Raw genomic sequence first — 16652 nt, forward strand, 5'->3', positions numbered from 1 at the left:
TAAATGTTTGAGTAAGTTATGATTAGATGAAGGTTAACAATGGAACTACTAGAACAACTAGCTATAGATAATAGGTGATTTGATTGTTTTGTCAAATCTAGGACAGGTTAAGTCGATTCATCATAGGACAATGTAGAACGTGATCATTGTATGCTATGGTTGTGACTGCAACTCATTTTGATGACTAACAAACAAAAACTGCAATGATTAATAAAGTGTTTGTGTTCTTGAGTTAGTGATGGTAGATCGATTATCAATGACCGATATGGATGATCTAGTGAATGGTGTTGAGATGGAAACAATATGGTGAAGTGTCTTAATGATTGGAGGGAATGATATGGCATTCCAATAGTCAATGCAAGAATGTCATGAAAATTATAGAAGTAGAGTTTGGTTGGTCAAAATATTTTTGACTATTCTTCATGAATTACCTAACAGTTACAATAGTAAAATCCCTTAGCTGAGTGGATCCTAATAGGTCCTTTATTGTAAATCCTTTAATAGGGTGGTACTTTACTTAGTTTTCTAAGTCCTCTAAAAAGGATACTCTTGATACAACAAAGATCCTAAGAAAGCTATAGGTATATCCTTGGACTGGGTGACACTTAATAGTATCTTTCTAAACTCCTAACAGGGTGTACTTTAGAAGGGTCACAATTTGTGGGTACTAATTCCCACTATAGTTTTCACCTAAATTGGGTTTCCAAAAGCCCAATATTTTTTGCATCAAGTGTTCTTTCATCTTGTGGATATGTTTATGTGTTTGATACTTTTATTTGTTGTTGCTAACCTAATTAATGATTCACCCCCCTCTTAATAATTTGAACCCTTAGGACTAACAACATCTAGACCATAATCATTCAACAACTTTTTTTCCCACCTTAGGCTTGGAAAGAAGTAGCCACTTCTAATCATTAGTAAATAAACCAAACATCTCCTTGGTGGAACCTCCAACAACATTTTCCTTCCAAGTCTCCTTAACCTATTGGAGCAAACATAAAGTAGTGACATAAGAGTGTGTGACTTTCATAGAAAAGTTAACTAGCCTAGTAAATCTGTTGTCCAAAATTTCTACCTCTTTTTTAATTTTATTTACTTCTTCAATATTAGTCACACAACCTTCACATGAAAACCCTTCTTTTCTACCCATATCTACAATACCTTCAATACTTTATCCAAAATCTTTAGCACTTTTTTCCCTTATCCTTTATATGGGGAGTAGAGGTAGCAGGCATGAGAGAGGCATTTTTACTACCTTCCTCTTTCTTAGTGGCATTAAGATTGATAATATCCATCTTAAAAATGACAAAGACATGATTAGAGCTAATATCAATGTTAGTAACCTTCTGATTTATCCTAGTTTGCTTGGTATCCTTTGAGCCAGAATTGTCATCCAATCCCTCAACATATCTTTCCCAGACTACTTTCTCCTTCATCCATGGTTTAGCAATAATCCTATTGGATATATATGGGGTTTTAGTAGCCTCCACATCAAAGTCTGCCAAGTGAACTTTAGGTTTAGTCTTAGGCTTCTTGGAGGTGATATAGCATCTTGCCAGAACAATTTTATTTTCTCAGCCATATTTGTTTATAGGATTCAAAGGGGATGCCTTGGGGGTCTGATGTGGGGATTTGGGGTTATTAGGATTCTTCTTTCTCCTTCTACAATCAGAAGGGGGTCCATTGGGGTGCCAAGGGCGGTGGAACCTTTCGATAGAAATGACTCTAGGACACACAAAAAAGTGAAGATTGCGAAGGTGTAGCATGAGGCTTTGGTGGATGATGTTGAATTTTCTCTCTTGACTACAATATTCATGCACCTCCATAACAGTGGACTCCAAATAGTGGAGAAACTTTAAAGGGAAGTAGATAAGATCATGTATTCAAAAGGAGAAAATGGAAAAAGTAATAAACCCCAAATCACTCTTCTGAGGTTAAAATATTTTACTATAACCACACACACCTAGTCATAAGGCTCAGGGAAATCTTCCCAATTCAAGTCACCACACAACTTGGTAGGTTTTTCATTATTTCAAAAATATTTATTCAAAATGGACTCATTTGAAACTTATCTTTATTTTCCTCTCTTTCATCCCTCGGTCAAAAGCCTAGTGGTTGCGTAATGACTTCTTTGTTAACTTTGAATGTTATTATGCCCATAGTGACTTTCCTATCAACCCAACCATTCACAAATTACATTGACTACTTCTCATAAAACTTTATCATCACCCTTATTAATAATCATTCGTAGGTTGGCGTTGTTGTAGAGGTTATCTTCAATATGGTCTGGCTCAACCTAGACCCTATCTCATCCCATTTCCAAAACTAAGAATGATTCCTCCAGAGTAGCAAAAGTATGTTGTTCAAGAGGAATAGAATTAGAAAAGTTGTAAAGCCCAACAAAAAAACCTTAACTAAAAATGGTGAGGTCAAAATAAAGGCACAAAAAGGAGTAATTCTTACTCTCAATGTCTCTTCCCAAGGAAAGCATACACCAACAATGAAACATGTGGGAAGAGTCAAATTTCGAAACTCCATCTTTATCAAGAAATATTTTTTGATGGAAGTGTCTAGAATATGGGCTAAAAAATAATATCTATACTTAATAGAAGTTATCAATTCACAACTACTGAGATTAATTGTGATCTCATCATCTACCTCACACAAGATTTTGATCTAACTTGTCATGTCCAAGTTATGAATGCGTTGATGCCAATGGGGTCTATAATTGCAAGTCTGAAAGAAGCAATACAAATACAAATTTAAAATTAAAGGTTTTGTCGCCTTAGTCGTGGCTACATAGAGGAGGCAATAGACCATCCACTAAATCATGGATATTTGAGTCATTACTTCCCCCCAAAAAGGTGTATTCCCTCCCCATGAGGGATCTTGTAAACCCAAGGAGGGATGCCAACTTCCTCCAACACCTCATGCCCTCCTTTATGAGGCCACTAGTAACCAAGGAGTCGACAACAACATTTCCTTCCCTATATATTGTATTAAATAATAAACTTGTCCATCTTTGTTAGGATCGACCAGATGTTATTTAGGATATTATAGATCCTCAAACTAGCATCCATATTCTCTTTAGTTATCTTTATGATTAATTTGGAATCTCCTTCAATAAATAACCTCTTGTATAGAGAAAAAATCTCCTTAATTTGGAATCTCATTCAATAACCAACCAATCTCCTTAATTAAGTGAGCCAAGGCTTCAACTAAAATGGTCGAGATAGAGCAAAAAATTTTGGTCTAGGAAAAATAAAATTACCCTTGCCATTTCTTTTTCCCACAACTATACCATGATAGGTTACACCATCAAAATTAAGTTTTAGCCAAGGAGGGATAGGAGCAAACAACTTTGTGTTCATTCTAGCCAATCTTTTAGAATTGTCAAATTTATAGAAGGTGTTAGGAAAATTCCACTTCTTAGCCAACAAGTAATTAGTTGTAGAAGGAGGATTTGTTAGGGTTTTCCACTTTCACACATCTATATTTTCCAAAAGAAGTTTCCCAATTCTAGACACCACTGTATCAACATATTTCTCGTTCCCTTTAAAAATTGGTTATTTATCTTTTCTATAAGTTCCAACTGATGTGGGGGGGGGGGGGGGGGGGGGGAGAGAGATAAATCTCCATAGTTACCTGATTAAGGGGTCTGGTGAGGGTCGATCCCAATTATGGAAAAACTTCTTTAGATTCTCCAAAAATATGAAGATAATATAGAACCTCAAAGGAATCTTGAAGCACACAATAGAAGCAAAATGATAGTGAATAAGTTAATGATTACTCTCTTACTCATTCTTATATAAGAAACACTAATTAGTTAGCTAAAAACCCCTCTCTTAAGATTATCAATGGTTAGAAGTTTACCATGAAGTGCAATCCACCAAAAGAAATAAATTTTTCAAAAAAGTTGAACATCGTAGACATGTTCGTAATCCAAGTATCTTCCTAGAGCCTAATCTTCTCATAATTACTAACTTGTCACTTAAACCATCCCTCAATAAGCATTGATATTTAACAATGTTGTTCCATATTTTAGAATCCATAAGGAGGTTATGAGAAGATAAAAGAGTGTAGAAAGTCGAATCATTATTATACATGGCTTTCATAATCTTACACTAGTCAAACAAGTCCATGGCTAGGATCCAACCAACCTTGGTAAGTAGAGGTTTGTCAAGGTTCATCATCCTACACATCAGCCCCCATCTAACAACCTTTTCCATTTTTTTTATGGGGAGATATAGTCAGCAACATAAGAGACAAAATAGTTCTTAAGCTTCCTCATGAGCTGGCTGAAATGACCCAAGGCCAAGGGTTTATCTCTAATCCAAGTATCTTCCTAGAGCCTAATCTTCTCATAATTACCAACCTATCACCTTAAACCATCCCTCAACAAGCTTCAATAGTTAACAATTTTTTTTCCTTATTTTAGACTCCATAAGGAGGGCATGAGACGATAAAATAGTGTGGAAAGTTGAATTATTATTATTCTTGACTTTCATAATCTTACACCAATCACTCGAGTCCATGGCTATGATCCAACCAACCTTGGTAAGTACGGGTTTGTTAAAGTTCATGATCCTACACATCACCCCCCATCTAACAACCTTTTCCAATTTTTTTATGGGGAGATATTGTTAGCAACATAAGAGCCAAAATAGTTCTTAAGGTTCCTCATGAGCTGGCTGAAATGACCCATGGCCAAGGGTTTATCTCTAATCCAAGTACTTCCTAGAGCCTAATCTTCTCATAATTACCAACCTATTGCCTTAAACCATCCCTCAACAAGCTTCAATATTTAACAATTGTGTTCCTTATTTTAGATTCCATCAGGAGGTCATGAGAAGATAAAATAGCATGGAAGGTTGAATTATTATTATACTTGGCTTTCATAATCTTACACCAATCAATGGAGTCCTTGGCTAGGATTGACCCAACCTTGGTAAGTAGATTTGAGTTAAGGTTTGTGATCTTATAGATCCCCGCAATCTAAAAACCGTTTCCAATTTTTTGATGGAGAGATATAGTTAGCAACATAAGAGCCAAAATAAATTTTAAGGTTTCTCATGAGCTGGCTAAAATGATCCAAGGCCAAGGGTTTATCTCTAATCCAAGTATCTTCCTAGAGCTTAATATTTAACAAGCTTTGATATTTAACAACGTTGTTCCATCTTTTAGACTCCATAAGGAGGTCATGAGAAGATAAAAGTCCAATTATTATTATACTTGGCTTTCATAATGACCCATGGCTAGGATCCAACCAACCTTGGAAAGTAGAGGTCTAAGATCTTATAGATGCCCCCCACACACCCCCACCCACACCCCACATGATAGAAGAAATTTCTTGTTAAAAAAATCTACACATTCAAATGTCACTTCTTTTTATTGCCCAACACAAAGATAACACTGTTTTGAGATTTCTTCACTACATTTAGTTTCTATACTAGGAAAATTTAAAAATATTTAATTAAGTAAAATATTTTTCTAAAAGAACTCATATAAAGTTAATTATGTAATAAATTATTCAATACAAGTCAACAACAATTATCTTTTTAGCTCGAAATGAAGTGCAATCAAATCATTATATTTAAAGTGTTTCTAAAACATCTTTAAAAATAAAACTATTAAAATATAGAAAATTATAATAATAAAATAATATTATTATGAATTTTTAAATTGATAAAGAAAACTTTGAAAACTATATTGAATTATGTGCTTCAAAAAATTAAAATAAGTGGTTTCATCAATGAAGGATAAAAAAATCAATTTAAACATCTATTAAGAAAGGTCAAGTATACCATAAATTATTTTATAATTCTGAAAAAGATGAAGGTTGAGAATTAAAGCACAATTAAAGATCCCTAAAAAATCAAAAGAATAATTTTTAATCTTTTAATTTAAAAATAAATCAAAATATCACATTGTTCTACTTAACTTAAATGTCTAATAGAAACAATTGTTAATTTCCTAATTTATTTATTATGATATCTAAGGTCATTACTTTCGTGGTAATAAATCTATTTTGATTCTCTTTACCAGATACTTTTGTTTAACATCTTAAATATGGATTCGAACATATTTATTATTCTAATGATGGATTAAATTGAATGCTCAAGGAAAAATGTCAATTTTGTATATATTTAAGATAAGATATCATCAAAACTTAAAATCTTAAAATTATATATTTAAAATTTAATCAAAATTATGAAATAAATAGTCATACCGAAATAGGCAATTACTCCAACGCTCCAACATGTCACCAATGTTAATCACAAAGGCCCTACAAATGAAAATATTTCTCAAAGATTATAAGTTGAGAGAATATAGAAGTACAATATTCATGGACCAATAATAGAAATAATAAATATTACCCTTTAAGTGGGGGTACATCTTCCCAAATATGTGGTTTAACATCTTTCTTCCTGCAAATCTTTTGAATATACCTATTTTAATATATAATGTCAAAATATTTAAAATAAAATTATCATAAGATAGTAATCAATATTTTTTAAGTGTGCTCTACCTGGAGCCCTGGATATCCATTTAAAGCAAGAAGAGTCATCATTCCATAGTCAGAATGAGTAGTAGCACCAATCATTCCATGGTTTATATCGGGTTGTTTACCTACCAATAAAAAATGAAAGCAAGTCTACCTCAACAATAACTTTTTCAATAAATAAATTACTATGAAATTATATATAAAAGGAGGAATTTATCTACTTGGATAATGAAGGAGTCGAGCAAAGGCCAATGGTTCATCCATCATTCCCAATTTGTTGAAGAAAGTATCCTCTAAATTTAGGGCTAGAGCAATTAATGTGACCAATCTCCTCCCAATATTTCTAACTCAAAAATAAAACTTATAATCAAACAATATATTTGAGAAAAAGAATAGAGAAAAATAAGATAAACTGAAACTAATTTTAAATTCATAAATTAATTATATATACATATAATATATGTAAAATGAATTTACTTTTTTAATCATGATTCTTAACAACATTACTCCATATAATTTAAGATTATTTATAACTTCTTAACATCTCACTATTTTGATATAGTCTACAATTATAAACTATATTTTTTTGGATGGAATATACTGAAAAATGTCATTGCGAATAAAATCTCAAAAAATAAAGTTATAATGATAATTGGGAGGAAATGACATCTCCACTAAAATTCATGCAGGGAAGCCCCAAAGTCATATGGGAAAAAAAACAAAAATATAGAACCAATTACAAAATATAACCACATGGGCTAAGCGCAAAACCAAGAGCTGAGAATAAAATGGATCACCAAAGCAGTGGAGGGAGGAGGAGAAAGGTCTGGTTCATCCCTTTTTCCTCGCCTCATTTCTTGTATTGGCCTAAGGTATGGAAATGTCCAATCATATGCATCATCCTCCTCCTCCTAATGCTATAGAGAGATAGCCAAAGATAGTTGTATGGATCCTTTTGAACACAAGAGCCACCCCACACTTTCAATCTCAATTCACCAACTAGATGCAATTGGTGGATGTCATGTAGGCACAACACTATTCATTCATCCTATGGGGAAGCCTCAAAAGCATGAAGGCACCACCAAATCTTGAGGCAAAACATGACAAGAAAAAGAGTGACAATGTAGATGTCACGATCATAAGTCATCCCTTCTACTATTGGAACTTCTCTCATAGTGTGGGTCATGGGAGATGAAACAACCACCAAAAGTGGAGGCATATTGAGGTACCCTAGCAATATTTCAGGGAGCAATGCCCCAATCACTAGAGAAGCAAATCAGAGAGTTCAAGACAAATTATATTTTTATGGACTTGCATTTATAGCACGACATTTTTGCAATTGAAATCTTTAGCAAATAAGGATACATTAGTATCAATAATTTTATATATGAATACCACTAAATTCTTATCCTTTAAAATTGCAAATAATATCTCCATTCCCATTATATGAAGCAATCTTTTCCTGAGAACCATACTGTAAAAAAAATAGTTCTTTGCAATCCCATAGTACATTAAAATAATTGATTTTGACTTTTTCTCCCTAATAAATTCATAGCTCTTTCGTGTAGTATTCTCCCCTCATGGTGCTAAAGGCTCAACATTTCATAGTCAAATTTTCTTTAACTCAAAGTCCATATTTTCATCCTTATGTTTCATTTTACTATTAAGAACTTTTCATTGTGAGGAATGTCTCGACACTAACACAATGTTTTGGTGTCCACATGAGACACTAGTATCCTATGAAAAAATTTCGAACCATTAACCTCTCTCTCTCTCTCTCTCTCTCTCTCTCGCTCTCTCTCTCTCATCTAGTTAGTAGGTGGCCACTTTTGAGAATATGAATGATTACCCATTTCCTTTTCTCTCTCTCTCTCTCTCTCTCTCTCTCTCTCTCTCTCTCTCTCTCTCTCTCTCTCTCTCTCTCTCTCTCTCTCTCTCTCTCATCTAGTTAGTAGGTGGCCACTTTTGAGAATATGAATGATTACCCATTTCCTTTTAACTATTTAACACATTTTCATTGATATCTCTCTCATCTAGTTGGTAGGTGGCCACTTTTGAGAATATGAATGATTACCCATTTCCTTCTAACTATTTAACACATTTTCATTGATATTTCAATTTCTACAAATATCTCTTGGGAATCTATGGATTGTCTTCAAGCGTTCTTTCATTATTAACAAGACTTTGACCTCTTACTTATAACACAATTGATGTTAAGTTTCACCATCTGTATTGATCTCATGGAAGTGTAAATAAATCTTTAAAAAATAATCTTCATCTATATTGTCTCCTTTAAGAATTTGTAAGATGACTACCATTATATTTTTTCTTCAACTTCCTCTTTGTTTCTGTTGATTGATATTTTTTAATCTCATTCATTATATCTTTTGATCTTTGGTGCAATGCCTCCTATGTTTGCAATATTTACCTTGGCTGATATTTTATTCAAGGGTTACTTTAATATATTCATGCATATGTGCATTTGAGATGATTTGATGACTTTACTTTATTTTTATTATCACTATCATAGCTGATAGATGTGCAGTGCCTCTCGTGTTTGCAATAATTACCTTGGCTGATTTTTATTTGAGTTATACTTTAATAAATTCATGTATATGTGCATCTAAGATGCTTTGATGACTTTACATTATTTTTATTATCACTATCATAGTTGATAGCTGTTAGAAGTTATATTGTTCAGTTTGGTCATATGTGCATAATGATGCTAGTTCTATGAAATAATAAAATTAATCTCTAATCATACAATTGTGACTCAAAGCACTTGACTTATGTGCTACCTATAAAATTCTCAGTGGGTTTGTAGAGAAGTTTATATTGGTGGAAGGAAGCAGTTAATTACCTATTTACAACACCCACACAAATTACCCAATCTTCTCGAACATCTTATCCCTCACTCCGTCCATTTTTTCTTTCTTCATTAGTTGCAAAGAATTCACTGCTATTGTTTCCTCAGGTTCATTTTTACACAATTCATTTGTGGGGTTCAAAGGCTTTGGAGGAGAAGTGAGTGATGTACTTGTGCTACAGATGTGTATCCCATTCTATTAGTAAACACATTAAATGATGCAATGAATGATTTATTTAGATTATTTAATATATTTAATTAAATTCTTTATTATGCAATCTTTCACACATGTTACTTTGGCGCTGTGTGTGTGTGTGTGTGTGTGTGTGTGTGTGTGTGTGTGTGTGTGTGTGTGTGTGTGTGTGTGATCTAGTTTTTTACTATACATGACTTATATCTCTGGCAGAGACGTGGAGTTAGCAATTTGGTCTTTCATACTAAGCCAATATCATCCCTATATGGATGACGTATATGTTTTATTAAAAATAATAAAGCCTACAACTAATTGTTAAAATATGAATTTATTATCCATGTGTTAGGCTTGTGAGCATGTCTATGCATTTTTGAATCCACAACAGTTGTGGGAAATTTCAATATGTTACAATTTAATTGTTTAAAGGGAAATTTTATATTGATTTATTTTTAATTTAGTTTACCAGCTAATTTATTGTTATTGAATTCTAGCCAACTGGATTGCCTAGTTTAATTAGAAAATGGGGTAGTTAAGTTATTAGTCTTTTAATGTTCTATTTTGTAAGTCATTTGGTAAAAAGTGCTTATAATGAAACATTATAACTTTAAAAGTTAATTATTTGCTTTTCTTTTATAATTTTGGAGAGAAATTGCTCAAACCCCCTTGTGAGCATTTTTTGATTTTCTTGTTGTGCGAGATTGGCTTGACAAATCATCGCGGGAGTGATATCATTAGATTTGTAGCACAAAGATCTCCATTTGTTGAATGTTTTATCAAGTTTTGTAATCTGACTATTTTACTATGACATTTCCTATTTTTCTCTTTCATGCAAGGTAGGGCTCTTTCATTTTTTATGTTTTAGTTTGTTTTAACTTCCATATTTTATTGCTAAATGGTTGGAGGTTGAGACTAGTGTTCCCCTCTGTTTCTTTCATCGATTCGTTCCAGTTGGGACATAATGAATATTCATAAGTTGGGAACATTTGGAGGATGGAGTAGTTTTGTGTCCAGAAATGCTTTGGGATATGGAGCAACAAGTTGTTCACATCAAAGAGCATTTGGTTACTGCCAAGGATAGGTAGAAGAAGTATACAGATACCCAAAAGTTGGATCATCACTTTGTTTGTTGGTGACCAGGTAATTTTTAAAGTGTGTTCATGTAAGCGCCCCATTCGTTATCGGAAAGGCTCTAAGTTAGCAATACATTTTGTTGGGCCTTTTGAGATCCTAGAGAATATTGGTCATGTTGCTTATTGCCTAGCATTGCCACCTATCCTATCACACATCCATGATATTTTTCATGTTTCTATTTTGAGACACTATTTTCCTAATATGACCCGTGTACTTGATTAAGAGGCTTTATAAGTAGACAACACGAAGCTTTCTTTGGAGCCCATTTACACTCTTCAAGATCAGAGGCTATCCCTCAAATGTCTGTGTATAGAGCAGGTAAGGGTACAATGAAACCCAAATGAAGAGACTTCCACTACTTGAGAATAAGTCACACGATTGAGAGATTTGTACCCTTATCTTTTTGTAGGCTTCTAGGAGTAAGCATATACCTAGTGGGGGAGGATGTAGTAACTTCCATGTTTGCATTTTGTACCTTGGCTGATTTTTTATTCGAGGGATACTTTGATAAACTCATGTATATGTGCATTTGAGATGTTCTGATGACTTTACATTATTTTGATTGCTAGTATCATAGCTGATAGATGTTTGATGTTATACTGTTAAGTTTGATCATATCTACATATTGATGCTAGTGACATGACATTATGCCTTATGATGATATCTAGTTATTTTGCATTCAATCATGTATCTTATTTATTATTATATGATGATTATTGTGGTTTCATTTTTGTTGTTCTTGCGTTATGGATGTGTATCAATTTTTTTTAGTAAACTCATAAAATGATGCAATGAATGATTTATTTGGAGTATTTAATGTATTTAATTAAATGCAATTTCGGCCACATATAACTTTGGCTATATGTATGTATGTATGTATGTACACGTATACATGGATACATCTATATATATGTATATATGTATATACATGTATACATATATATACACATATTTATAAGTATACATGTATACACACATATATATAGATATGTATGTATGTATGTATATATGTGTGTGTTTGTGTGTGTGTGTGTGTGTGTGTGTATGTATATGTGTGTGTGTGTATGTATGCTTGTATGTATATATATGTATACATACATACATACGTACATACACACACAAATATATATATATATATATATATATATATATATATATCTGTGTGTGTGTGTGTGTGTGCACATATATTTATATGTATACATGTATACACACATATATATAGATATGTATATATGTGTGTGTGTGTGTGTGTGTTTGTATGTATATATATATATATGTGTGTGTGTGTGTGTGTGTGTGTGTGTGTGTGTAGTTCAACTACACTTGATCTGGTTTATTTATTGTATAAGACTTATATCACTAGCAATAGAATGTGGACTTAGTGATTTGGTCGTTCATATTAAGCCAATGTTGTCCCTCTATGAGCGACGTACCTATTTTAATTAAATTAATAAACCCTCCACATAATTGGTAAAATCCATATTCATTATGCTTATGTGTTTAGGCTTGTGAGTGTCTTTGTGCATTTAAGAATCCACAACGGTCACAAAAAATATTAATATATTGCAATTTAATTATTTAAAAGTAAATTCTGTATTTATTTAAGTTTATTTTAATTTTCTGATTAAGTTGTCATAGTTGAATTCCAAGCAAGTGGAAATGCATGATTTAATTGGGAAAAAGGGGTAATTAAGTTATTAAGAAATTTAAAATTTTTTTTATAAGTTATTTGGGGAAAAGTTCTGATAATGAAATATTAGAACTTGAAAAGTTCATTATTCTTATTCACCTTTCTTTTATAGTTCTAAAGAAATTGTTTAAACCCCTTATGAGCATTTCTTTATTTTCTCATTATGGGAGATTGGCTCGACAGATCGTTGCGAGAGTGATCTCATTGGATTCATGGTTGGAATATGTTCATTTGTCAAAATTTTCATCAAATTCGATCATGTGATTATTTTGTTGTGATAATGATGCGAGTACAAATCTTTCTCTCTAACCCTACCTTCTCTTAGGGTCTTCTCTCAGCCACTTCTCTAGCCTATTAGGTTTCTTCTACTAACCCTAGCTTGACAGGATCCTATTCCCAATTCTTCCCCTTCTTCAATTTGTCCACACCAATAATGAAGTCAACTCACCTAAATAATGCTCCATGAATGTCTTCCTAGATCACCCACACCAAGTGTTCAAACATGATCAAAACTACCCAACCATGGAGAGTAAGGTTTGTTTCTAGGGAATTTGGATCCATTCCAATGATCATTAATTGAAAATACAAACAAAACCCTATTGATTTCAATAATTTGCTCCAAACTAGGCTTAATAGGGCTACAAGGAATTAGGCCTCCAAACACACCTTTTGGCTTATAACTCAAAAACTCTCTTAACATGATGCAAAACAAACTTCATTTCAAGATACCTTTTCGGAAGATCCTTCATATTTTTCTAGTCTCACTTCCCCAACATGTCTATACAGTGGGTTGCTACAATTAAGCCTAAAAACAAGGCTTTCCTCAACATGCTAACAACATCCACAAGGGTTTGTTCAAACACTTAGTAAAACTTATCACCAAGACATCTCCTTGGGCATGGGGTTTCTTCACACATGTGACCACCTCTTTACAGGCTTAGATTGAAGCAATGAATGCACTCAATCCACCAAATTGCTCTTGTAACCTTTGTGATCCCTAACCATTCTACTTTGGCTTGCCTAGGGCATCACTATAAAAATAGAAAGCTTTTTCTCCAAGGCCCAAAACCTTTACACATTTAATGTACAACAAGTCATCTCACAAATCCCAATGAATCATACAGATGCCATGGTGGGAATGTGATTTATGGCCCCATAACCAAAAACTGCTTGGTTTATACCAGCAACAGCGCTAAAAATAAGAAATGTACCAAATGCAATGAAATGAAACTAAACAACCTATCTAACCACACATAAAATGAAGAAATTACATCTACTAAGTCATTCACTAGCTATAGTGCAGAATTCAATCTATTAATTCACAAATGCAAGCTCAAATGCTCTAAATGTGGTAAAATTGCTCAATGTCTATTCTTGCTCTTCAATAAAACTTTCTTTAAATGTCAACCAACCAACCCTTCTCATAGGTTGAGGGGGGCCTTGAATAGGTCGAACATCCACGTCCCAACCATTCTAGGTAGTTATTCAACCCCTTTCTTGAAGATGCACTCAAAACAAAAAAAAATTGTCATGACAATTTTGCAATTTTTGCAAAGTTGTCATATAACTTTTACAATTGTTTGCATAGTTAGACAAGACTTTGTCAAAACCTCATGAAACTCTATGAAATGCTTAAATATGAATCTTAGGAAATGAAACCGCTATTCCACCCTTTCTTTGTCCAATCTAGCCCTTTAAATGCACAAATGCAATGCTTGACAATAATGACAACATTTGCACAATACCTAGAAACTTTGAATAAACAAGTAACATTGCCTATTTCCAATGACCTAATTAGACCTCCAAATGATTAAGTCACACTCTAGGACTAACTAACCCCCTGATTGCACTAGTGGCTTGACTAAGACCACTACAAGCCAAAACTTGACTAGGAACCCTAGGTTACAATGTAGCCTTACCTAGGTGCTCATACACCATGCTCCCCACAAAACTAAATCATATCACTTTTATAGACAAGATGTCATCAACAATTCCTAACTTCTTGAAGTTTGTAGCTGGAACCCATGTTGCCTGTTACTCTGGCTAATGTTTCCACTTGATGAGGTGCTCCATGTACACCTTGTGTCTAGTGGTCTTCTTGACCCTTAAGTCTAGTACATGTTGACGTAGGCAAAAGGGTGAATAACTAGGGCCAAAGGCTCACCCAGCTATCCCAATCAACCTGCCATAGTTACACAGCAGAAAACACAATATGAAACACAGCACCAAAGAGAGCGAGAGAGAACAAGAATATCTATATTGATTTATCAAATATTCAGTATACATGCCCAGTTGTAAGGCCTTCTGGGTTATGGCCAAATATAAGTATATTCACGTTCAAAGATCCAATAGCAAATTCACACTTTCAGTTATGCTCCACACTTCTCCTACTCCTCTACTTACCCCTAAACTCAAACCTAGACCTCTTTAAATACTAGCCAAAACAGCTTACAGAAGATTCTAGAACAAGGAAAGCCACAGGTCAGCCCATAAAAAATATTAACTACTATACAAAAATTAAATGCAAGCAAAGTCAGCCCAAACTAGAACTAGACATAGATAATTTGGGAAATGAAGACTTCGTAGAAACTGGCACTCGGCACCAACAAGAACTCGGCACCCAAAGGATCACTTGACACCAACAGGAACTCGGCACCCAAAGGATCACTCTACACCAACAGGAACATGGCACCCAAAGGATCACTCAGCACCAATAGGAAGTCGACACCCAAAGGATCACTCGACACCAACAGGAACTTGGCACCCAAGGATCACTCGGCATCAACACGAACTAGGCACCAACAGGAAGAAAGAACAAAAGTGCAGGTTTGCAAGAAAACCCAAGATGCTCCTGCATCAGATAACCAGGGTTGGAGAAATGATTCTCCTGAATCATGCAAGGGTCACAACTTGAGCTAAATCCAACTCAAATTGAGAAATCCATGTAGCATCTTCAATTGGTCTATTCTTCCATGTCACCAAATACTCATAGTAATCTTTTTCTCTTGTACTCTTGCCAACTCTCTGATCCAAAATCTATTCAACTTTTTCAATCCCCTTCTTTGGATAATCATCAGGTACAACCATTTCATCATCAGACTCATGATACTTATATAAGTCAGCAACATTGAATATAGGAGATATATCCATGTCATCATGTAACTCAACTTCATAAGCATTACCACTGTCAAACTTCTTCAAGATCTTACAAGGTCCAAATTTCTTCATCTTCAGCTTACTATATGTTCTAACTGGGAATCTTCCTTTCTTCAAATGAACCATCACCTCCTCACCAACTTGAAAATCATGGTGTCTTCTAGACTAATCAGCATTTTCCTTATACTTTTGATTAATTTGTTCCAACCTCAACTTCACTTCCTTATGCACAGACTCCATAAAATCAGAAAATTCTTCTCCTACAACACTTCTCTTTTCTTCACCAGCAACATCTCTCAAAAGGTGTCTTCCCTGTACTCCTATTCACAAAATTATTATATGCAAACTCAGCTTGTGCCAACACTACTTCCCAATTACTTGGCTTATTCCCAACTAAACATCTCAGCAAATTACCCAAGCTTCTATTCACAACCTCTATATGTCCATCTGTCTATGGATGGAATGTAGAACTAAGCTTCAATTCAATACCAATCTTCTTCCACAGAGTCTTCCAAAAATAACCAACAGACTTACTATCTCTGTCAGAAATAATGCTTATTGGTAATCCATGCAATCTCACAATCTCTTTAAAGAAAATTTTAGCAACATGCTCAACATCTGATGTCTTCTTACATGGTATGAAATGAGCCATCTTAGAAAATTTGTCCACTACAACAAATATGAAATCATACCCGTTCACTGTCTTAGGCAATCCAAGAACAAAATCTATACTGATGTTAGTCCAAGGTTTCTCAGGAATAGTGATAGGTGTATACAAACTAGTATTTTGACCCACTCCTTTTGCAACCTGACAAACTCCACAACTCTTTACAAATTTCTGAACATCCTTCTACATTTGTGGCCAATAATACTTCTCTTTTAACAAATTCAATGTCTTATCAATTCCAAAATGTCCAACAAATCCACCACTATGTTTTTCTTTAATCAGATTCAACCTCATAGAACTTCTAGGAATACACAACTGAATACCTTTGAACAACATACCTTCTTGAATGAAATATTTATCATACTTACTTATGTGATCTATCAGATTTGGTGCTCTACACTCTCTCCACACCTTAGAAAAATCAAGATCAGCATCATACAAATC

General features: G+C 33.9%; 1 protein-coding gene across 1 annotated transcript in view; it reads right to left on the bottom strand.

The window, feature by feature from the left end:
* Positions 1-16652, bottom strand: part of LOC149552130 (azadirone synthase LFS-like) — a 182601-nt gene that overhangs the window by 60717 nt on the left and 105232 nt on the right. The window contains exons 5-8 of the mRNA XM_089787614.1: positions 6727-6848; positions 6530-6630; positions 6378-6436; positions 6230-6286 (exon numbers count right to left, since the gene is read on the bottom strand). Of these exons, the coding sequence (XP_089643740.1) occupies positions 6230-6286; positions 6378-6436; positions 6530-6630; positions 6727-6848 (339 nt within the window). The remainder of the gene's footprint in view (positions 1-6229; positions 6287-6377; positions 6437-6529; positions 6631-6726; positions 6849-16652) is intronic.

This window comes from Cupressus sempervirens, chromosome 6 (genome assembly GCF_028749045.1).
Source record: "Cupressus sempervirens isolate cs-2001-9-10 chromosome 6, ASM2874904v1, whole genome shotgun sequence".
NCBI classification, from domain to species: domain Eukaryota; kingdom Viridiplantae; phylum Streptophyta; class Pinopsida; order Cupressales; family Cupressaceae; genus Cupressus; species Cupressus sempervirens.